This window comes from Phaenicophaeus curvirostris, chromosome 1 (genome assembly GCF_032191515.1).
Source record: "Phaenicophaeus curvirostris isolate KB17595 chromosome 1, BPBGC_Pcur_1.0, whole genome shotgun sequence".
Lineage (NCBI taxonomy): Eukaryota > Metazoa > Chordata > Aves > Cuculiformes > Cuculidae > Phaenicophaeus > Phaenicophaeus curvirostris.
The window spans coordinates 185080423-185105733 of NC_091392.1; the positions used below are offsets into that span (position 1 = coordinate 185080423).

The 25311-nt window shown below is 40.6% G+C and overlaps 1 protein-coding gene across 8 annotated transcripts in view; it reads left to right on the top strand.

Moving 5' to 3' along the window:
- The window catches only part of STARD13 (StAR related lipid transfer domain containing 13), a 302953-nt gene that overhangs the window by 248179 nt on the left and 29463 nt on the right, over positions 1 to 25311 (top strand). For all 8 annotated transcript variants that reach the window (XM_069882441.1, XM_069882494.1, XM_069882449.1 and 5 more), the window contains 2 exons: positions 14854 to 14925; positions 16937 to 17018. In XM_069882441.1, the coding sequence (XP_069738542.1) occupies positions 14854 to 14925; positions 16937 to 17018 (154 nt within the window). The remainder of the gene's footprint in view (positions 1 to 14853; positions 14926 to 16936; positions 17019 to 25311) is intronic.

The following is a 25311-nucleotide window of genomic DNA, read 5'->3' on the forward strand; positions in this document are numbered from 1 at the left end:
CGTCTGTGAGATGGCAACTAAAACTGTCCAACTGTTTTCCCATCAACTATTAGAAGATTTAGAAATAGCTGAAATTCAGCCAGGAAGCTTAAGAGCACCAGGGCCTGTGTTTCACTGGCATGTGGAGAGCCAACCCTTCTTTATTGCCTCCTGTTATACCATTAGAGACATTGACATGAAAACAGTAGGTTTGTGCTTCAGTAGCTTTGGTGTCTCGTGTCTCACGCACAGACCCAGTTTTCTTGTACTGACAGGGTGTATGCACTGGTAGGTCTCCAGCCTTCCTGTTGTCTTCTTCCAGGGTAATATATGCCACATAGCTGAAGAGCAGACTTCAGCTTTACAGAGTGATAACTGCCAAACATCTAACTTACTTAGGCTCTTTCATGCTATTTGAAAAACAGAGCTATTTATGTGTTTCCTGCTTGTAGATAAAACAATGGTAGAAAAAGTGTAAAGTGCTGTTAGTCCAGAGTGATGCGCTAATTAGTTCTTTGCTAACTCTGTTTTATTGCTTGCAATGATTATTGTTGAGTAATTAGAGGGTTCCTATGAATCTGGCTCCCATTTGCTCTGTGATGTAACAAGGGTAACGAAGTGAGAAGTGTCAGTACTGTGGATACCCAGTGCTATTTCTGCTACAGTAGAATTTTATATTAAAAGGAACAGTTGTTTAGTACAATGGTTTTAATCACTTGAAACAGACCTAGGTGAGATGCAGAATGGAAAATCTACATTTTCACTACATTAAAAGTCTGTTCTCTAATTGAAGGAGCACATAAAACCATCATGGCTGCCCATAAAAAAAATGTGTGGAAAGGAAACTAGAGACTTCAGCCAAAATGCTAAAAATAATAGCTTTAACAACATAGCCAAGTTGTCTGTTCCTTCCTCCCTCCAGTGTGAACGAATAAATGTTTATGTAAAACTTTTGTGTAGAAATTGCTTTAGCATGAGTTCTGCATGTTGCTCTTTAGCCATATGGACTGCACTTTCAGTGCAAAGGGGATTGAACAAAAGAAAACAGTGATTTGTATGAAGAAAAATCCTAGAAGTATTTTAGTTCAGATATTTAAAACATTTCAGCTCATTGGTGAAACTGTTTACTCTGTAATCTTGTCTTTGTGTTTTCAACGTGCTTTTAGATGTCTATGTGCCAAAGTGCACAGAATATTCACATGCTGCAATCCTAGGTGCTCCTGTCTGCAGCCACCTAGTAGCAGAAGTCAGGATCAGGTGAATCAGCATCAAAGGTGCTTGGGAAGGCAAATGGCAGTTAAATACTTCAGGCATCTTCGAAGATCTGTGCTCTACCAGTTCAGGAATTTAAATATCCTTAAAATCCTGGCCTTTGAGTTCACTATTGGGATATTGAAAGTTATCTATATCTATTCAGTAAAATTAAACAAAATTTCCATCGTGTGACAGATCATGGAAACTGTCTGAACAGCTGTCTGAACAGTAGCTCCACTGCTACAGGAAAAAAGAACCCTTAATTTGACTTTCCCTCATTTAGTGCTATTTTTGTGCTGGAGAGAAGTGTTTGGAAGGCACTTTCATAAAACTGGGTGCCTTTGAGAAGGCAGAGTGAGAAAAGATTTTCTTTTTTTAGTAAGTGTGTAACTGTTTCCTTTAATCTCTTTGTTTTTCTCGTCACTCTGTAAAGATCAGCGTACAGCCACGTAATTAGGGGCTCTGGACTAGATCATACTGAAATGCAAACTAGTGTGACTCCACTGTTTTTACAGCACTGCGCAGACAAAGCAAAGGGTAAAATTTAGTTCACAATAACATCTTTACATAAGCATGTGCTATTTCTTCAGTCACTGGAATAATTTTAAGAAGTGGTAGAACTATTGAATAATGGATGTTGTCTGGTCCAACCTCTGCTCATGCAGAGCCAGCTTATCACATCTGGCACTGACATGGGTTCAATCTAACTCTAAAAAGGAAAATAGATCAAGTTCAGAATATCCAGTTAAAGAAAGTAATATTTATGCATAGTATTAATTTACTGATTTTTCATTTCATTGTACAGACCAAAGATGACATCCTGGCAGCTCTCATTAGTAATATTCTTGTAGTAAGTAGCAGCTGGAAAAGCAGGTTAACAGACACGGGTCTGTGATACTTAATCATAATACTATCATACTAATCATAATAATAGAAGAAGAAGATGAAGAAGAGGGAGAAGGAGAAAAGTAGATATTCACAGATTGTGTTAACCTTCATTTTATAAATGATTTTTCACTACAGTCTTGAGGCATAATGAAATGTTGGTAATGTTGATATACTTCAATGATAATAATTAAAATATGGTTGTTAATCAGAAAAAGTCATCTGGGTATGTAGGTCCAGCTCTTGCCTATACTTTCAGGATAATGCCAGCCCTTCTGTTACTGGATTGCATGTAAATGACAACTTCTTCTGGGCTGTGTGAACAGCTGACATTCTGCTGTTGAGGTTTTAGGTTTTTCAGAAGGATACAGGATATATTTCTCAATAGCCCCTTTCATGGAAAGAGCTAATAAGGAAACAGTGGGATCTAAAAGCAGATCTGCTTGTAGTGTTAATCAGCTGACAGTAGCAGATCATACTGATAACACCAGGTGGGAGCTTAGCACTTTACATTCACTGTGCACAAGCCATGGATTTGACCTCCGTCATGAATATTTGTCTTCTGTGTGTGCTGTATTTTATCAATGTTTCTTGCACTACAAATTACTCATCTCAGAGAAAACTCCAAAGAAAGTGCTTTAATCTTAATTTATGATAAACAAGTACTGAGAAGTCTTTTTTTGTTAATACATCAAAGTGTTTATCTCCAAGGGGAGTTAGCTTCATATTAATGTTCAGCATTTAATATAAATTCACAGTATGAAGACCACCTCAGATGAGTAGAGATTCTCTTATGTATATCTGATTGCCCACATGCAATTTGAACATCTACAGTACATGAAGAGTATAATCAAAGAATAATTAATACGTTGATAAGGGATTGCATATTGTTCTATTTATCTGCATAATTCAGAGAGAAGGTTTACAATGACAACACCTATCTTTTGGGGTATTGTTTACATTTTCACTGAAATTATAACATGAAGCATTCTCCTGCATTCCATAAAGCCTTTCATCTGAGGAGCTCTAGTTACTGTCTGACCAATTAACTTCAGTACCGCACACATGCAAAACACATTGAGTATTCTGGAAAAACTAAGTGAGGCGTTGAAGTCTGAAAATTGACCTCTGGTTTAGGACACGGAGCTTGAAAACCCTGACTTTCAGAGACGTTAAATCTGTCTTTAATTGGAGTTACGAGTACCCATGCGAGTCTCGGGCCACTCCAGAGAACTTGTGCATCTTGTATGCTGTTTGAATTCAAGCTGTCTGCAAATCTCCCCTAGCCTTGCAAGAGACGACATTTTTCAAAACCTTGCAAGGAAGATAGGTAGCTGCAAGCTGCATGTAGTGGGGTCCATCTGCTGCATCCAAATTCAAACCAGATCTCAAGGGCGAAGTACCAGACCAAACACCTTGTACAATTTATATGCACTGAAGAATCATACTTTGTGTACAGACTGAAGAATTTACTTCTCCTGTAATTAAAGTATTAGCAATCTCATCAAAGAGTTATTCCAGGTAAGATAATAATAACGCAATTCCAAGTATAAAGTTATGGCAAGCTTCCAATAATGATACAGTTGGAATTGATAGATATATATTTCCTATTAGCTACACCTCTCCCTGGTGTTATGAATAACCTTCCTGTGACTCTCTGGGTCATAAAATCAATGGTGCTAGTCTTCCTCAAGAGGGAAAGGAGTCTAGAGGAGCTTATAGCTAGTCTTTGTCAGAAATTCTCCACTAAGAGAAATATTATGTTGCTGGTAACAGTTTTTTATCTCCTCATTGTTAGGTTATTTTGCACGTTTCCTGAAATAAGTCACATAATCTCAGAATGGTTGAGGTAGGAAGGCACCTCTGGAGGTCATCTTGTCCAACCCCTCTGCTCAAAGAAGGCTAGCTGGCTGCATAGGACCATGTCCAGGTGGTTTTTGAATATCTTCAGGGAAAGTGAATCCATTACCTCTCTGAGCAGCATGTACCAGCATTCAGTCACCATCACAATAGAAGTGTTTCCTTCTGTTCAGACAGAGCCTCCTGTGTTTCAATTTGTGCCCATTGGCCCTGGTCCCATTACTGGGCACCACTGAGAAGATCCTGGCTCTGCTCTTTTTGCACACTCCTTTCAGATATCTATACACATAGATAAGATTCTGCAAGGCTTCTCTTCCCCAGGCTGAACAGCCCCTCTTCTCTCAGTCTTTTTTCATCTGTCAGATGCTCTAGTCCCTTAATCATCCTCATAGCCCTGTTCTGGATTCTTTGCAGTAAATCTGCATGCTCCTTTTACTGAGGAGGCCCCCATGTGATGTGGCCTCACCTCCCTTACCTACTGGCAATACTACTAATGCAGCTCAGCATGCTGTCTGCCTTTCTTGCCAGAAAGGCACATCGCTACCTCATGGTGTCCACCAGACCTCCTGGTTCTTTTCTGCAAAGCTGCTTTGCAGCCTGTGGGCCACTCATTTGCTCTTTTACACTTCAAAAATAGTGATCCAATAGAAGATATGTAACATGAATATGTAAGATGAATATATAACATGAATAGATACATGCAGGAGCACTGTTTCAATGACTACTTATTTATATATTAGGGAAATATCAATGGTACATTATAAAAATGATTTTATAGCAAGTCTGGGTGGCAAGTGAGCGTACACTTGAAGGTTCTCTAAATACCATTGGACTCGACATTTTCCTTCTAAATATGAGTTCAGCAGCTATTTTGGCCTTCAGATCACTCTTTGGTCCAGGTACATAGAAGTTTAGATGCCATCTAGATCTCTTAAATTGGAAACCTAGAAGCAGAAACTCATAAAATGAGAGTCTGTTTTCAAAATTTGGCTCATAGTGACTCCATGAGTCACCAGAAGTTTTGAAATAGATCCCATGGGATGGGTTTGTTACCCCTTCTCTACCTATTTGATAATGTTCCTTGCATGTTAAAAGTACAATATATTTTCTATTACAGTCCTTAAAGACTCACATTTTCCATATCTTTATCTAAACACATTTTTCAGTGGACATACAATGCTCACGTGTCAAAGCCCTGTTAATTCTCAAGTCACCAGTGCTCAGCTTTTGAATGGCAGGCCAAATAAGTGGGAAGGGCAGCACAGTACTGAAGAACGGGTGGGTGGTACTCTGTCCTCTGCGTTTGTGCTGAGCCAAGGCTTGTGGGGGCTGTCAGAAGGCAAGAAAGGGAACATAAATCCTAACAGGGAATGGGGAGGGTGTGAAGAGAACTGAGCTCTTAATCACTTCTGCCCATTAGCCATACTAGAGCATTTTTCCTAAGACTGAAGGGAGGAGAGCTTGGTGTCCTTGTCAGGTCCCTATATATATATATATATATACACATGTATACACACACACATATATCTATATAATTTGAATTTTATCTGTCTCATAAATCCTGTTAGTAGTTTCAGCTGGATAAAGTATTCTCCTTGTTTCTTGTCATAAACTGCTGCAGTGTTCTTTTATGCATCTGCCACATTTCATCCTAATGCAGCTGCATTTCACCCAGGGATGAAGTGATTCCTATATATAACTTTTGCATCAGTTTTTATAACCATTTAAAGTGCCTCAAGATGAGATGTGGGATGTGGGTTATTGTTTTATTAGTGTCATCACAAAGCACTGCATTGAACAAATCAATTGTAAGCTAAGCAAAAAAGCAGTTTTGAAGTGATACTTGATGACAGGGAGGTATTTTAGGGGTTGGGAGGGTTTTAGAATCTTGTTTTAGGAATTTAAGATGGCAGAAAAAAGGAAACAAACTAGCATGGAGTACGTTTGTGTAAACTGGACGGACATGTAGGACAGTAGGTAGCAAAAATGTCAGAGAACTGAATGGCAGAAAGTTAGATTTAAGTGACCTCAGAGTAGAAGACACAGAAAGGGAAGGAAAAAAGGAAAGCAGCAGTAAATAGAAATGATAATGATGATGAGCAGCAATCAAAGACCTGGAAAGGACACTCAAAGGCAAACTGAATCTCTTGGGTTTATCACATTGCTGAAGCACATAACCTAGATGTGGCTTTTCAGCATTACTTAGTGCTGTTAAATGTCTTTGCTGTATTAATAATGTTATGTCTGAGGCTTTCAAAAGTCAAGACAACTTAGTGTCCAAATCTCATTGCATTCTAATGTTTAGGTCCCTGATTGAGCTGAACACCCTTACCTCAACAGAGGGAGTTACTTACCAGTGTACATAATGGAGAATTCCCTGGGGAACCAAATTTAGGCTGAAGACAATTAAGGGCAGTGATGGCTGCCTGGAAGTACTTTCATTTGGGGGTTATTTCTTGCTCCTGAGGTCTATGTGACCCTGCTGGCTTGTTCTACTGGCTCCTTCAATGGCCTCTGAAAGTCACCTCTCAGTTTAAAGAACTAGTGGAGTGTAGCACATTGTACAAAGGTCTCTCCTACACTGCAAACTCTTAGCATTTTCCCTGTTGTTGTGATGCTATTTGCACAGCTGCCTTCATGTTATGAGCATGAACAATACCATTCTGCTGTATACCTAGCTCTGATGAGACCTAGGTGTGGAAAGTATTAATACAGAAATAACATTCCCAGACCTGTAAAGTTTCATGCCTGGTGAACCCACTATAAATCTCAGGCCTACCAGCTTTACAAGTATCCCATTAATTTAGGAAAGGAACTCAACATAATCCTTTTACCCAAAGGGGACTTAGGTTTGTAACTCTTTGCTCAAGTGACACACCTTTCTTCTTGGGAAATGCAGACTTGCTCAAGATAAAAGGCTGTTGAGAAGTCTCCCAGCTGAGCTGTGTGGAATTTGGTTATACTAGGGAACAAAACAATTGTCACAGTGGTTGAAAGAAACATTTTATATAGTCCTGGACTATGTCTAAGCAATAGGAGTGTCAGTAGCTCAGAAGAAAAACCTATGTAAGGGGCCATCTAACTGGGAAAAAAATTATCTCCTAACACTGTTTTTGGTTTGGTTTCATTTATGCCATTCTGGAGAATTCTTTTTTACATCTGTAGTGGTAGCAGTGAGTAGTCAGTCCTTTGGCAAATAATTTTATAGATTGTATTAAAAAAATACTTTATCAGTTCAGATTGCCTGCCTTCTTTTTCATTCCTCCTTTTTCATTAATCTCACTGTTCTTGTACTGCAAGGTAGAGTGAACAGAAGTTCCCAATTTCCCATTTTTTTTATTATCCCTGATTTTGTACCTTTTTTATCATAACCCTTCCCTGTTCATCTGCTCTCTAAGGTAAACAGTCTCAATATTTTAATCTCTCAGCTTATGAGATTTTTTTTCCATGTCCATAAATAATCATGCTTCTCAGTTTCAACCTTTCTAAGAAGTCAGAACATGAGTGAATATCATCTGACTATTACTCACCAAGTGTAAAGAATTACACATAAAGAAACTACTCATGAGCTTGAAAGGATAATTTTCTGTTGACGTTTGAATTATATTCAACCACAGTAGTTTAAAAGGTCCATATTTTATTGTATTATTACTGGTACCAAAATATTCTGCAAAAGCTTAAGGTCTATTAAAATAACAGTTTGACAGCTTTATTTGTTCCTTGCTTGCAAAACATAATGTTGCCTCTAATAGTATTTATATGGCATGATATAAAATAATTCCAATGAAAGTCCACTTTTGAAAATCTTATTATCAGGATTTATTGAAGAGTATGCACTCTAGTATAGTAAAATAATATAAATGCATTGTATGCTTATGTTTTATTCTATTTGTGATATATTTGTTCTATAAATGGTATTTTTATGAGTGCGTGGTACAATTACCTTTCTGTTATTATTGGAATTCTTCTGGAAAAGTCCTACAGAGTGGAAGGAAATGAGGTAAACTGTTGGATAGCTACCTAAAGGATTCCCTCAAATGAAGTTCTCCTGAAATTATGCTAAAAGCCTAAATAATTTCAGACCCACCAATGCCCTTTGCACAAAATTTTATACCTTCCTATAAAAAAAAAAAAATAGACTTTTCCCTTTTAAAGAATTCTGGTGGGTTCAATGCAAAATGAAGATGTTTCAGAAAATTGTTTCTGTCTTTATTAAATTGCATGAGACTTTTTTCTTAGAGAATAGGAGAAGCTTTGTATTTTTCCATCAACCTGTTTGCAATAGTGAAGAGAGACGATAGTCTAGTAGTGAAGGTATCAACCTGCTCTTTGCAAGCTATATATATGACACACTGTTTCCCTGCGAATTTCCTATTTGACCTCGGAAAGTCATTATTTCTTGTATTTACAAATATTTTCCTGTTCTTTACCATGTAGCACCTCTAGCCTATCAGAGCCTAATTTCTTAGCTTCGAAGTAGCTTTTGCCAATGCCATTCAATACAACGTATCATCCTTTAGTATTACACAATAGCTGAGTGACAAAGGTGTGCTGGGTTTAGATATCCAAAAACATCAGAAATTTGAGATTTAGTCTGTCCAGACCAGATCTCTAAGCATATTAGTAACTGAGGAGTGACATAGCCATATTTTTATGGGCAGTTAAAGGACTCGGGCACCTAATTCCTACCAGTCTTGTCTCTAACCTGCGTATGTACTTTATTTACGTGCTTTAAATCCCCATTTGTAAGAAACAAAGAAGAGTTATATGGATAAATATCTTGAAGACTATGATATGTAGGGACAGGAGAGTAAATGAGGGCCACCAAAGTACTTCAAACTGGGCTGCAAGAAGAAGCTGAAACATGCTAGACCTGTTCTTATACAGCTGCAGCCTGAACTGGGCTTTCCTATAGATCCCATCTGCTCTCATGAGTGCTCTTCTGGGAAGACACAAGAGTAGTGGCATCACTTGAGGGTGATGTGACAAGTGCTTGGGGTAAAAAAGATGCATCAAGACCAGCTAAGCAAGGCCAGAGGTTTCCTGCACAGTGTTTACAGCTGCCTTGAACATGCCTCAGGTTTAAGACACAATCAGTGTTTCCTCACCAGGAGTACTCCCTGGTTCACATTTCACGCAGGTCTGCGGTGGCTCCTTCTGAGTAAAAGGTGTTATTCAATACAGAGTTGAGATGAGCCTCCAAACCTACCCTAAAATGCCAAATAGATACTGTTCTGGAAGATGCAGTATGAACTCTGTCATCTCAAACATTTTTTCTCCTCTTGAAGGAGAGATTAAGAGAAGGACCAAAAGCTAATAACCTGAAAACTCTCTGAGCTGTAATTAAGTTGTTACTCTACTCCCAAACAATGCTTGCAAGAGTGAGACCTCTTCTACTTAACTGACTGGCTTGTGATGGCCACTGGAGCTCACTGATGAGGCTGCACAGTAAAATATACTCCTTTCCATTGACTTGATTTGTCATTTTCTTAAACACTCCCAGATGTTTTATCTTAAGTCTAGTAAATTAGATTTAAGTGGTGAGTAATATAAAAAAGTGAGCATAAACAGTGATTTGTTACAGGCAGATGAATAATAAAGGTTATGACATACATTTGACATAAACACAATAGATGGCGTAATTATGTTCCTTATTTATTCTAGTTGCTAATTCTTTCACTGCATTGTGCAATAATAAATATAGTTTAAAAAAAAGGGGGAGGTGGGGGGGAGAGAAGCACCAAAACAGAGGACAGAAGAGACAGAGGGAAAATGGCAGAAAACCAGAAACAATATGAAACACTGACATCTAGACATGGCAATAGAAAGGAATGTAGTATCTAGGTCTTCACACCACTATTCATGGACAGTGATAAGGTCCCAAACTAGAAAATTAATTTATTCACATGATTTTCTCTTGACAGAGCAATTTTCTCCAAACAACTTTCTAGACAGTTCTCTTTCATGTGAGGAAGGGTTGTCTCAGTGGCTTGGTTTTCTTGGGCTCATTAAAATACAGCTAATGTGGACTAAAAAGGACCCTTAGAGGTTCTGGGCCAGCTGACGAATCGAACAGCAGATCGTTACTTGTTTGTAGGGGCTTAGTTTTCTGACAGCTTAGCGGGTTGAGCTAGAGCTCTGAAGGGTTAGCCAGGAGCTGGTATGGCATGAAGGGAAGCCGGAGAAAGAGCCAGCCAGCATGGAACAGGTAAAGCAGGATGTCCCCTTTGGTGGCAGCTGGCTGCTGAAGTCTTCCTCTGGTGTTAGGCACCATCAAAGCAGTCTGTCAAGAATCAGATAAACCGCTGGGAGAAAAACTGCAAGTAACTGTCTCCTTTTCAACCCCAGAATAGCCAGAGCACCCATATGGCATCGACTCAAAGTCACATACCAGCTGTGCTCTGAACATCTGTTAAGTTTTCTGGGTGAACCTCTCTCTCCTTATTTTGCTCTACTTACACCTTAAATAAATTAAAGAAGAGCTTTAAAGACTTGCACTTGAACCCCTACTGTGCGACATGTGTTTTGGGCTACTGTATAAGTGTTCTGATAAACATTTAATTTAATACACAGTGAGACAACTCCAGAAAGAAAGATTAAGAAAGAGTCCCAAGAAAGAAAAAAAAAAAAAAAAAAAAAGAGGGTTTTGGCTGATCAGAGAAATGTTTGACGAGTTTTTAAGTCACTGCTTGCATATGGGCACTGAAAGGTTTTGGTGAAGCAGGGAGCAACATTTGTGGGACCTCTAGGGTGAGATGTGAGGAAGCTCAGCAGCCACTGTCTGTGCACAAAGGACTTTGGACATACTTCCAGGGAAAAGCTGGTAGATGGAGGCCATGAGATCATCACCCTGATTTCCCCAGAAATGTGGCTGGAGAGCATTTGCTTGTAAGAATCTCAATTTTAACTCACCACTGGTAGAAAAGTGAAATGGAAAGGAGAAATTTGATTCCTGACAGTCTAGAAACTAGATTAGAAAAGTGAAATGGAAAGGAGAAATTTGATTCCTGACAGTGTAGAAACTAGATTCCTGACAAAACTAGGAACTGTAAAAAGCAACAACCATGAGAAGTCAAGTCCTCTGAGACATATTATGCTTGTCACTACCTGTGACTGAATTATTACTTCGATTTAATGACTGTCATTAGCTGCTTCCCAAGCAAGTGGAAAGCAGTAGGTAAATTATACCTGACTGTTTTTTCAGACAGCAGAGCAGGGCAGTAGTGCATAAGCACAAACCTACCACCAGGTGACCTGGGGCGAGCAGCCTTTTGGTCACACCAAATGTGATGCTGCTTATGGGCTAGTGGTGGCTCGTGTGCTAGTGGCTGTGGCTCCTGCTATTCTTGAGTACAAAACTGCATGCCATGTCCTCTCTAAATTCACTCTTCTCAGCATGACAGCCTCTCTCTCTGTTGCTGACAAGCTGCCTTGAAGCCACTTGGGAGCATATGTAGTTTTCCAGGCTGTTCAGGGTTACACCAAGACAGTGCGGCTGGTTCAGACCGCTGTGTTAGCCTGGATGGGGGAACTGAACTAGACCAACACTGCCAAAAGTATTTCTTCAGCCCTCCAGTGGCAGCTTCTGTTTGATACTGTAACTCATCACTTCTCAAAGAAGTCTTCACTAATATTTAACTAGCAAGTAACAAAAAGCAAATATTACAGTATGTGCACAGAAAGAGAAGGTTAAACTGAGCAAGTCAAATTATATTTTAAGCATTACAATATCCAGTAATGAAAGAATCTATATTGCATTCTGAACCATGACTTGGATTACATGCCCAGAGTGAGATAATAGAAAACACCTTTAGTGTATGCTGATGAGTAAATCTTTGGTCATGCCTTTTCACCTAAACTGCAGGAGCAGTGGGGAATGGCTGGAACAGGTGCCTTCATCCATTGGAAATGCACTGAGCAAAGTCATATTTGTGGCTGGGCCAGCAGCACATTGTATTTCTCCTGTTCTGCTGTCCTATGAATAAGACCAAATCAGAAAGAGACATAAGGGAGGGAACTGGGCACTGATACGTGTCTAACATCCACTATCCTGGAAGCTGACTTAACAAACCTTACTCGAGGAGGAATCTGCTTGAGATGATCATTTAGAAAATGAGAATAGTCCCAATAGATTCCTTCATGAAGGAGATAGAGTCAAAGATTGAAAGTGGAAGTTAATCCACCAATCATATTTTACTGGTTACAGCATGTTACAAAGCATCTCACACAAAAGGGAAAAAAAAAAGGCAATGGGTGAGATATACTTTCTTGGTTATTCCCTGCAATTATTCATCCATTGCAAGTTGAGATTTTTTAGCTCTCACTTGGGCTGCAGGAAGATTCCTTAGCAAGCTCCTCTGAGCAGCCAACTGCAAAAAATGCTGAAATATGATAAGCGTTTAAAAGCACTAAATGATAGCATTCTCCATCACCCACAGCCTCTGTTAGTTGTGCTTCCACACCAGATGAAGCTAGATGTACGTACAGCTGTTCTGAGTTGTAAAATACATTTTGAAATGGGATTGATTCATCTGTGTTTCATGAGATTGAATTAAGCAAAAGAAAAAAGCATGGAGACTTGTCTTTTTTCCAGGGATTTAATAAAAATATTCAGTCTCATTGGAACATAATAAAGATGTGCTTTCAGCACACAGATGTGCAGTAGTGAGAACCACGTTTTATGTAAGCTACTCATTCTTTTGTGCAGCATTAAGAACTGAATGTACTTTCATGCTCTTTTTTTCAGCATTGACATGAACTAATGTCAAAGCAAATGAAGAGCTGGTGGTAAATCCTTTTCAGCACTGCTAATGATTGCAGCCATTGCAGAGCTGTTCTTGGCTATCTAATCATCTTTGGGAAATTGGGCCTTTGATAAGTAGACCCTTGTATTCTGGATTTTTATTCCTGCAACAAAACTTGCCAGCATGACTCAGTATTTAGAGGAGCAGAAAGGTGTATGGGTCACATACTGCAGAGTATACGCAAAGCAGATTTTATGGTGAGCTTGAGTGGGTAAAGTCATTAAGAGTATAATGAGTGATTTGAACAGAATTACTTGGGAAAAAAATCACACAAGCATCTCCTATCAATAAAAAATGCATTATAGCAGAAAACAGATTTACAACTGTTACTTTTTGCATGCCAGAATATGCAGAAAAGCAACTAAGCCTGATTTTATTTTTCCACTTCCATTGCTTGTTTTATATCTAGGGATTTGTATTATGGCTGCCTAGATTTTGAAACCACAAATGTGCCAAAACCTGGCTGGTTCATTCAGGTTGAATAATAAGTAACATAAAATGTCTACTTCCTTCAGTACCTGCACAGTCTATTGCTTAGCATTTTACAAGTGTAAGAGGGGCAGATATATGTTTTGACTTTGATCTTGTAAACTGAAAGTGTTCAAGTAGTAGATCTTGATCCAAATCTGGGCAGTAAGGAGACATTACTTAGGATTCCCTAGCAAGTCACAGTTATCTGGGTGAGCCTCTGTTTTCACTGTTCCTCCAGTCACTCTGGGAGCAGGTGCACATGCAGGCAGTGTGTGCGCCGGGCAGAGCCAGACCTGGAACACTTGCCTTCTCTAAAATGAGTCTACAGAGCTTGGTAAAAATTGAGGTGCCCTACTGTCAACCTGCATCTCAGAGATTGGTCACATAGCAGTGTCTGAGTGCTGGAGTGCAGTCTGTATTGCTTGAGATGCTTCAAAATTTATCCTCTGTTTTTGTGCAGCTTGCACTTATTTACTACTGCTTCACTAATTGCACAGGATGGATCTGCCTCTCCCATGCAAAAAGCTTTAGGTCTCATGTAGTTTCTGTCTTGAACATTATCTCCTTCCATTCCTTCATACTCACCTATCCTACTGTCACCCCCAAACTAAGGAGGCACTGTTCTCTTGTCCAGCTGAGGATTCTCCCACCTTGTTCCATTCAGGCAGGATACATCTTGAAAGGGGAAACTTAGTACAGCATCAGCTGTGTCCATATTTCTAAATAGTGGAGAGGCAGGGACAAGACGACACAGACTGATTCCTCTCTTCCCTGCTTAATACTAGCCTTCTCAAGAAAAGATTAGTCTTGATTGATAACTGAAACAATCCAAAACAGGCCTGGAAGTGGATTAAAATTAAAGAGTGAGCACTCTGAGGTCCAGTGCTTGAAGCTACTGCCTGTATCTATTTTATTTAGCTTGCACAGACATACCTGTAGCTGTTTATCCTCCAGCTGTTAGCAACCACAAGAGAAAAGCATTGTCAGTAGTTGATTTATCCCACCTATTTTAGAGAGTATTTTAAGGTGAAATGAATCACCCTTTGGAAGTAACTGTCTCTATTGACTGTGGAGGGAATCTACATAATAGAGTTCAGATGGCTAAAGGTAGGAAGACACATGCTACCTGTATAATTGTCCCTTCAGTAACATGAGACCTGCACAAGGATTTTCCTGACAGAGCTTTCAGTCACTTTCATGTGGGATTTTTCTCTGCAAGAAGTGTCAGAGCAGAGAAAACATACTGCATGATCCCTGTCACCCCATTTCCACCCTGCTTCGTCTTCACCTCTCTCCAACAACTTACCCTTGGGGGAGGATAGTTCACAGGACCACAAACCTGTCTGAGCAATTTCTGCTGCATGGAGATGATTAGCACTTCATCGTGGTCACCAAGTGGCTATGCAAACCCTAGAGTCCTGTGGAGGAAGGTGGATTTTTTGAGAGACAATTTTATTTTCTGATGTTATAAAGAAATACTTCAAAGTGGTGACAGTAATGTTAAGCAACAAACAGCTACAACCAAGTCTCTTTGCTATGTCCTTGTAATTAAAACATAACAAACTAAGTGTAAACTTCTCTTTTTTCTCTTTCTGCTCAGAAATCGAAGCAAAGGAAGCGTGTGACTGGTTACGTGCAGCTGGATTTCCTCAATATGCTCAGTTCTATGAAGGTAAGTAGGTTTTTCTCCTCATTGTGCAGTACTGAAAATGTGCTGGGCACTTGCCAGGAAAGCTTGCAGTCAGCCAACTGACTGATATTTGACTGAGTTATGAACATGACTGGCTGCGTCACAAAGCTTCAGCTGCTGGAGTCATACCAGTGCCTAAAGTAAAGTAAGATTCTTGCCCTCATAGCCATGGGAAGAAAAGAAAAGAAAAGAAAAGAGGGACATAGTTTGCATAAATCTCAAAGGTTACCAAAAAACAAATAAAAAAATACAGAGGTCTCTTTTCTTAAAAAAAAACTTCCTGAACTTTGTCTAAAATAAGATTGAAAACACTGAAAGTTACTAAAAATTTGAATCTTACTGAAAATAAGATTGAAAAAAACTCTTCAAAGTTACCGAAAGTGGATAATCTCAGCTGTGTTTTGCATTTGCAAAGCAAGAAAAGTCACTATTTTGAGCTGATTTAAAGCAAATGGCCATGCCCCTTCCTAGCTGTAATGTTCATGTCCAAGGAAGCAGTGTCCCTGAGCATAGGACAAGTGGTTGCACTGCTGCTGCATTTGGGAATAGTTTGGGACCGGGACTGGGACTAGGACTGGGGCTGGAGGTTTTTCCTGCTCTTCCTAGCTCAGTGCTGAGGTATAATCTGCAGCTGATCCTCGTTTTTCCCAAACCGCATGTTCTCTCTGCCAAAGACACAGAGCCAGGTCAGGCTCACTTGGGTTTATTAGCCAAAGCAAAGCTCTGCCAAATGCTGTTGGACAACTTCCAGGGTCAGTGTGGGTCTGAATGCAGCACAACTCCACACATGGAGTGCTGACCAAGAAATCTCGCAGGTCAGAGGTTCTCTGCAGAGCTGGCTCAGACAGCATCCATCCCTGTGGATGGGATGAGCAAGGACACCTCTGCAGCTTGTGGTGGCTAGCTGAGGTCCCTTGAGACTCAGGTGCTGGCTCCTGATGGACCACTCGGGTACCTGGGTACTGGGAGCACCATGCAGAGATGCTCAAGTGGCACTGCAGGAGCCAGGCAGGCTCTGTTAAACCCAGCAAGAAACTCAGACTAATAAGCCTGCCAGACCACAGTTTACATAGATATGTGTCTGCCACAATCCCTGGGTGCCAAATAGTACTTTGTGTCTGCTGTGTAGTCAGAATATCTCTGATTCCAGCTATCCCAGGAAAGGAGAGCCCACTGCCTGCCAAACTCAAAGGGATGGTCCCTCCAAAAAACAACCTGTGCTGGGCTCCCACTGTTCCCATACAGTCAATAATACGCTGTACACTGTCGCTGAAAATAAGATCCTTTTTACAGGCATCTATTATGTCAATGTTAAGCACTGGCGTCTGAAAATGCTGGCTGGAGTTCCTGTATCCCAGTGTCCTGCTGTGATACCTAAGCATGGCAGGGCAGTCTGGAGAGCAGCTACAGTACTGGAACCAGTACTGGAACCACTATGGAGCCCACTAATGTGTTGCAGCCATGTCACTTTTCATTACAAATGTCAGCTCCCAGCACACTAGTCTGGCTTTTAACTGATATTGGGGGTTATAATTCAGCTTAATTTTTTTGTCTGAAATCATTGTTATTTGGACCTGTTTGAAAAACAAAAAAGTACGGAACGTTTCTATTGCATGGGAAAAATGATCTGTCTAGCAAATAATTCATTGAGTCACTGTGATGGGAATGGAGAACCTTGTGGCTCATGTGGATAAACAGAGTGTATTGGTAATTTCCTAATCTTATTTGTTTGCACTAGGCATTAGAAAGAACAGTGAATGATTGAGTGTCTTGTTAAAGCCAAAATGAAATATTCTTGCTATGTCTTTGGTGCACAGTATGTTCAACTATGCCTCTAACAGGAAAAGAAAAAATAAAGTGACTGAGAACCAGAGAACCAGAGTTTAGTGAAGTTGGTAATACCATATTTCAGTGAGGAATAATTTTAGATGTAGGCAATGTATTTTAATTTAAATAGCAAGCAGTCATCTTAATATTGTGTCTCCCTTTGTAGACTCCCAGTTTCCTATTGACATTGCTGCAGTAAAGAAAGATCATGATTTTCTTGACAAGGACCTTGTAGAACCTCTTTGCAGGTAAATAACACCTACAATTTCTTTTCTGAGAATTTAAAAACATGAGTTGATTTGTTATTGTTAGCATAACAACAGAAGCAGCAACAGAGATGTTTGCTTGTCCACATGAATTAAGCAATGATATCTATAATGATACCATTCCGAATTGATTTCTCTTATGGCAAATCCTGCAGTAGGATTCACTACACTCATAGAAAACACCATATGATTTGAGAAGACCCAAATCCAAGGATTAAAAATAGCTGCCTTTTAAGAAAGAACTATCAATAATATAAGCAAAACCTAAGTCGATTCAAAACTTATATCTAAACACAGCAGAAAAGATGAAACGTCATTGCACAAAATTCAGCAAGTACCTTCTCTGGAAGCAGATGTGGTTTTCATGCTGCTGTCATTCCCTTAGTACTCTTCTTTTGGCACCAGTAACAGAAGTGGGACCAGAACCCCTACAATACTACAGCTGCTGCAACTAATCATTGGCTTACTCCTCCCAGAGGGCTTGTGTTGCTGTTTATCTAGCTTTTTGTACTCTGCCTGTGATGAATATACCATATTGCATTGCTAGAGTACTGTTCCCCAGGACTCAAGAAACAGCAATTCTGTGATAGTTTTGCAAAACCACATTGCAGAGGCATTGTTCCCCTCTTCTTTCTCCTGTGTTGGGTTCTGCTTCTCTCCTCTTCAGCAAGGACAAAGGAGCATCTGGCCCCTAACCAAGCGGGCTTTATTACAAGTTATGGAAACAACAACAAAATCAAGATAATTGGATAAAACTCTCTTTCCTCTTCTGCAACTGTGGTTAAAGTCATCAGAAAGTATATGCCATTCTACTGTGCATTGTATTGTGCACTGCAGGGACTGAGTCTGTGATGAAAGACTGCGGTGAGATTTTCTGAGAACCACAGAAAATAGTGCTGGAAGAGAGTTCATCAAGTCCATCTCTCCATCCTGGGAGATACCCTCCTTCCTGGAGGATACAGATGATTCCTGGACAGATCGCTTCCCCTAAACTCCCTTTCTGCACGTGAGACGTATTGCTTCTCATTTTGTGTATTACAAATACAGGGAACAGAATATTCTCTCTCTGTAGTAGCTTTTGTGTTTGAAGATGAATCAGTAGGAAAGACCTGGATCCTTCACTGGCTGCTCTCAAGGATGCTGGGGAGCAGAATAACTGCAGACTTGATTACCGATGATCAGTACAGCCTGGTGGGAGGGATCACTATACCTATGCCTAGAGGAAACTTCTTACCACACATACTTGCATCTGCCTGCTTCAGTCTGGCATAGTAGAAGACATGCTTTGCTGTAGTTTGGAAACAGAGAGTTGGAGGAGATCTTCTCCCCTCTGCCTTTTCCCACAAAGCTGAAGGACTATCCAAAAGTGCAAGTATGATGTCTTTCCCTGCCCCTTCTTGTGAGAGCAAATGGTGAGGTGCAGTCACTGTATAGCTCTGTGACTCTCCCTGGTCTTTCTTCTCTGAAGTAATTGGCAATGGCAGTACTTCAGTCATGGTTTCCAGGCATCCAACACCTACACAGATATATGGGAACAGGTCACCTCCTGCTCCTCTGGCCTCTCTGTAGACTCACAGATATATCAATAATTTTTTTGTATCTATGGGGATTTCTTTGTGAGCTGAACAACTAAAGGCTGGCTTTTTTTATCTTTTATTGGAGGATGAGGTTTTTGAAAATAAACTAGCGGCTGGAGAAATGCATTTATGTGACAACATGCTTTATATTAACATAAATCAAGTGATAGTGCTGAGACCTATGGTACACAAGCATAGACATAGATCTTTAAAAGTTATTTTCTTTGAAGATAAGGGGTTTATGACTGTCTAGTAATGTTTTCTGTGGTGATCAGATTCAGAAGAAACCATCTATTGAATTAAATTTTTGTTGAGAATTTAATTTAAACAGTTTAGATCTAAAAAAGGAATAACAACTCATATGCTAGCCAGGTACAAATAGAAGCATTATGTGCAGTCTATATAGCTGTAAGAGTCATATTGTTGGACTGCAGACATTTAATTTGCTGTAACTCAGCAGTTCCAAACCTTTAGGTGAGAGCAGCCTGTAAAAAAATTACTACGCCAGATGTCAAGGTTCAGATTCATCAGAAACAGTAAATAGTGTCAGCCACTGTCCCCAGTACTAGCTTTGTTATTGTATTAGTATTAGACCACCATCTTCCAAGTTTTCCTGAGTACTAGAAATCTTCACAGCTTGGCTGACCAAGGTGGCTGAGTTTCTACCCTTACTTTTTGCTCTGTGGTGGGATTATGACAAGGTGCAAGCTAGTATATAATACAAGAACTGCAGGCTGTGATGCACTTTTCTGAAACAGAAAGTTTAAAAAAATGGTTGTTATTTCTGTATGCTCTTATTCACAGGCTGGGAGCCAAACTTCTGTTCTTCAAACACCCAAAACTACCCTCAAAGCTATGCATGACCAAGGCTTCACACTGACTAATAGTGCATTCAGCCTGTAGTACTGAACAAAATGGGGGTCTCATTTTTACTTGGAGGATAATTTAAAAGCTGGAATGCCAGAGCGGATAACCAGTTTGAGCAGAGCTTTAGCTCTGAATGGTAATGGTTCCAGCATAAATGCTGCATTTCTCTGCCCTTGTGGATTGAAGGCAGATTCTCAAGCTCATTTTATAATCAGTCTTCTTAAGACATTGCACTATACAAGACCACATGAGGTACAACTGCAGATGAACCTTTTCTTTTTTTATTGCAGCTGGTAGTATTTTAGCCAGAAGGCCTCAGACTCCCTGTTGCAAAAGATTTCAGTGACCTTTTTGAGACATTCTAACACTCCTGCTGTTTACAATATAATTTGAAAATTTGGCAGAGTAAAAACCAAATTTGAGGCCTTTGGGTTAGAGGCGTATCTATCAAGAGATTCCGCTCAGATTTAACTGAGTAATGAACAATAGAAAATTGCTATGCAATCTGCAGGCAAACGCTGTCAGCCTGCCAAAATAATAATTGGGCATGAAAATTTTATAGCTGGATCTCTGTGTTGTTTCCAAAATAGCAGCAACCAGTTCTGTTCTGGGAACTTTTGTGGCTGCTATGATAAGAGAGTGAGAAGGAAAAGCTAAGCCATGTTGTACTTTTTGTATTAACGTAAATACAGTGACTAAGAATATAAAGAACAAGCATGTAGCAATCTGATACGTAGGCCTCTAAACCAACCTCTTGAAATATGAACTGTGCCAAGCAGCCAGCAACCTCTTTTTTCGATAGCTAGTGCCTCCTAGATAGTCTGTAAATAATCCAAAGGTCGCTGTAGATAGGACATCCTACCGTTAGAGTTTTGAAGTAGTGATTGCATAGTCACTACTGTCTGCTGAGTTTTATTGCTGTGGATGCTGTTAGAAGATAAGCCTGAGCCTCCACATGCAATACAGAAAGCCCTGCCCTGAAGTCAGTAGAATGGCTTCCATTGACCTCAAGGGGAGTTGATTCACCTCATGTGAGCACATGGCTTGTAAGATAACTCACTCAGTTGCAGCCATGATAAGAAGCGATAGGACTGGAAAATAGTATACTTTCTTCACACTCAAAATTGGTGGAGCAGGGAGATGCCAGTACCAGCTTTGCACACCAGCCCTGCTGGTACTGGGAGGACACTTAGTGCTGAGTCCTCAGCAGAGCCCAGCATGAGCAGCTGGATCCTCTTCCCAGATTCCACAGGCCCAGAAACAGCCACCTAGGGGCACATCTGTGCGGCACCTAAGCCTGGCTGGGCCCATGCTAGCCCTCCCCATAATGCCTCCTCCTGCAAAACTGGTCGGTGCCTCTGGCTGCATTCCCCATCAGCTGCTTGGATTCAGCTGCAGGACAGATTTGGGGCTGTGCATGGAAAACCAGGTCACTTAAAAATTGTCTTGCTATTATCTGGATGGCTCTTCAAGCAGGACAACAGGTCACCCATGAGGTTTTCCAGCTGATCACATACTGCATTGCTACAAGCTGTATTTATTTGTAAACAGTTTTTAGTGCTTTACAGGATGTGAAAGTCAAAGATTTCCTGCTTCTGAAAAACTTCCTTCATAAGGGTTTATAAGTATAGCACTGGGTCTGGGATTCAGACCGCTTAATACCTGTGTCTAATGCTATCTTAGATCTCCTGAAATATATCAGACTTGTCCGTGGACTGACTGGACCAAGAGGACCTGCAGCTGCACAAAGCCAGGCTTGGTACTCTAGGGGATCTAAAATAGCACTAGACACCACTTTTGGGGCACCTAAATCACTCCACTACAAGTATTGTTTCAAGAGACATTTTTAACATAGCTATGATGTTTTGCCATAGAGATAAGTGTTAAACCATAGAGGTAGTGTCTACTTGTGAAGGCCTGGAGAAGAAATAAAATCAACATCAGTGAAGCACTTGCTGTAGTAAGTATTTTGCAGGCTTCCCCTGAGCACTGCAGAGCTTTCCAGACAAGCATTCAAATGCATCCTGGATGATTTGTTTTCTGTATAGCCAGCTCTCTTGTGTTTATTTAATGTGATTTTTTCTGCTTTTCCCACGTCCAGATTTTGCATTTTGTTAACATCACAAACAGAACGTCTTTTCCTGTGGTTTTAAGCAGTGATGTGAAAGTGTAGTGCTTCTCTCACTGCTACTGGGTCATTTGTGACAGCCTTTGGTAGACAGAGACTTTTATTTCTTGTTTTTTGAAAGATTTGTTGAGGACTTGGCTGAGTCATCTAGTGACTTTAAGCAGATGAGAAAAGCTTTCTGCCACTTACTGGCACATCAACAAGGCATAAGTTGAAACACACTGGCTTTGACTAGAGTTGTTAGCATCAGGCAAGCTCACAAATATGATCATTAGTTCTCTGATTTCACTGGCAGATCTTTCCACAGCACTGGAAGAGGCTCAGCAAGCATGCCAATGTTTTGTAGATGGGTGAATTTAAAACCTGAGGTTGAGCCCGTGGGAGCCAGTAGAAGTAGTTTGGTTTTGATGGAGAAAATCGTGTGACTTCACAAACCTCCAGTCTAAGTAATGATATTCACTTTTATCGAGCTGACCCCTCAGTCCCTGCTGAAATAATCTTGCTCTTGAATGCCTTTGGATGGTCTTGTTGGCTTGATTGCATGATTTCTGCACCTTTCCTGCACCCACTGAGAAGCAGCAGCTTTTTTCAATAGAAATGCCACCGCATGTTCAGCTGTCAGCTGGACATGTACAAAGGTACCTGGGTGCAGATAGAGTGAAGGGTACGTCACAGTCTGTTGCTTCCTTGTCTTCCCACCCATGAAGCGTGTGGCTTGCTCCTTGTTTTTTAGAAGGCAAGCAGCATAATAGTGAATGGAAGAAGTGCTGGTCCTTGTGCAGGGTCTCTAATGTCAGCCTCCAGTTCAACTCTCAAAAGAAGCTGTCTCCCAGTTTAGAAAGCTGGACTTTGAGTCCTTTGAAAAACTGTCTGTGCCTCTGTATATTTGGAATCAATATTGATATGCAAATTTAAACATTTTGCACTCAAAAGATGTGCTGAGTATTATTCAGCCCTAGGGCCCCAAGAAAATGTAACTTTGGGTTGAGAAATTCCATGTTTGGGCAAAAGATGAGCTTTGCAATAATAGATGTGATCCCTGAGGAGGAGGATTTGTGGGCTGAAGATATAGCTACAGAGCCACAAAGCCTGAAATTTATTACAAGAACATTACTGTCATGCATGCAGGGTGTGCTTGTGCATGCATTATAGTCACATTAATATGATAAGCACAGAACTTTTCTGATATGGCGTAACGGGTTTATTGACTTGAGTTAGGGAGGAGTATTTTACCTACAAATGAGCAGGTGGTATTTTGTAAGGGACTTTTTTTTTAAGGAAGATCCATATTTGGTGGACCGGCTCTTTATTAGTGGTGGCAGTTTGAAAGAATTTCTAATATTAGAAGTGCCGGGGAGGAATATGTTAATGCAATAAAGTTCTTATGCTGTGCGAGAGATTATACTATTGGTGTGATGCCTTTTTTCATGTTTCCTTGTAACTTATCACATACATTTCAAATCTTATCAGTTCTGGAGATTCGCAGCCTCTTCCTGAGACCCAGAAGCAACGGGGGCAGCACTTGCTGCAAAGACACAGGAGTTGCAGGCAGCATACAGAAGACTATTATGTACACACGGTTCTCTCACTCTGCTATTCTTTGCTTTGAAATCTAGCCCTAAATCTGGAAAATGTTCGAAGTTGAACATATTGAAATCTGAGCCTCTGCTTTTAGAAGATGGATGGTAGTGGGGAAGAAGAGATCAACAAAGCTCCCATGATTCATGAGGAAATGGTTAAAGACCTACTTGGCCAATTAGACATTCACAAGTCTATGAGGACAGATGGGATCCACCCAGGCATATTAAGGGAGCTGGCAGAAGTGCTTGCCAAACCCCTTTCCATCATCTACTGTCAGTCCTGGCTGACTGGGGAAGTTCCACTTGTTTGAAGGCTGGTGGATGTTATACACGTTTAGAAGAAGGGCCAGAGGGAGGATCTGGGAAACTACAGGCCTGACAGTCTGACCTCTGTGACAGGGAAGATCATGGAAGAGGTGATCTTGAGTGCTATCACATAGCACACACAAGACAACTGGGTGATCAGACCCAGTCAGCATGGGGTTTTGAAAGGCAGGTCCTGCCAAACTAACCTGATCACCTTCTATGACAAGGTGACTTGCTTAGTGGATGTGGAAAAGGCTGTGGATCTTGGACTTCAGTAAAGCATTTTACAATGTTTTTTTCACAGTACTCTGCTTCAGAAAATGGCTTCCACTGGCCTGGACAGGCATAACCTCTGTTGGGTTAAAAACTGGCTTGATGGCCGGGCCCCAAAAGTGGTGGTGAATGGAGTTAAATCCAGCTGAAGGCAAGTCACAAGTGCGGTTCCCCAGGGCTCAGTGCTGGTTACAGTTCTGTTCAATATCTTTATCAATGACCTGTATGAAACAATTGAATGTACCCTTAGGCAGTTCGCAGATGACACTAAGCTGGGCAGAAGTGTGGATCTGCTAGAGGGTAGGGAGGCTCTGCAAAGGGATCTGAACCAGCAGTGTGCCCAGGTGGCCAAGAAGGCCAACGGCATCTTGGCTTGTATCAGAAACAGCGTGGCCAGCAGGACCAAGAAAGTGATTGTACCCCTGTACTTGGCACTGGTGATGCTGCTTCTCAAATACTATGTTCAGTTTTGGGCCTTTCACTACAAGAAACACATTGAGGGGCTGGAGCATGTCCAGAGAGGGGCAATGAAGCTGGTGAAGGGGCTGGAGAACAAGTCTTAAGAGGAGCGACTGAGGGAACTGGGATTGTTTAGCTTAGAGAAGAGGAGGCTGAGGGGAGACCTTATCCCTGTCTACAAATGCCTGAAAGGAGGTCGTAATGAGGTAGGTGTTGGTCTCTTTGCCCAAGTGATAGGCGATAGGACAAGAGGGAATGGCCTCAGGCTGTGCCAGGGGAGGTTCAGATTGGATGTTAGGAAAAACTTTTTTCAGTGAGAGGATCATCAGACACTGGCACAGGCTGCCCAGGGAGGTGATTGAGTCACAATCCCCAGAGGTATTTAAAAGGCGGGTAGATGAAGTGCTTAGGGATATGATTTAGTAGTGGACAGGCACGGTTGGACTCAATGACCTCAAAGGTATTTTCCAACCTAGTGATTCTATGATTCTATGATTCTATGATACATAAATCAGGACCTTTAAGTATAAATAAGAACTAATCAATAATGATTAGCATGGTAGGTTCCCTGTTGAAAGAGTGTGTTTTCTTGTCCTCTGCTTGCCTCTGCACTTGGGCACACACGCACACATGCACACATTCTCTTTCCATCTTCATTAACTTGTCATTTAAACCTACTGTTGTTATGGGATAGTCCTGGATTTAAGGAGCAGAAGCCTTACAGCGTCCTTGATAATAACATCATTACAAATATGGTCAAAAATAATTAAAAATATGTATTTAAACATTTTAGATTTGTTACATTTTGAGTGTTAACCGGTCTGCAGGATCTAAAGAGGTGGGAAAGGAACTACTAGCTGTGGAGAAACATTTAACTAACTGCTAAACGTTCTTTATGCAAGCTTTTTAAAGGAGTGACTAACTGCCTAAAGTGAGCAACTGCATCTTTTTCTTTTGTCTTTCACAAGTGCTTTGTTATTAACTTTAAATCATTTTAGACTGATTGTGTAAGAGACCTGCAGAAGGCAGCTCACCTCCTTTGCCTCCTGCCAATTCCCCATCTTTCGAAGTGTTTGTTTATACCT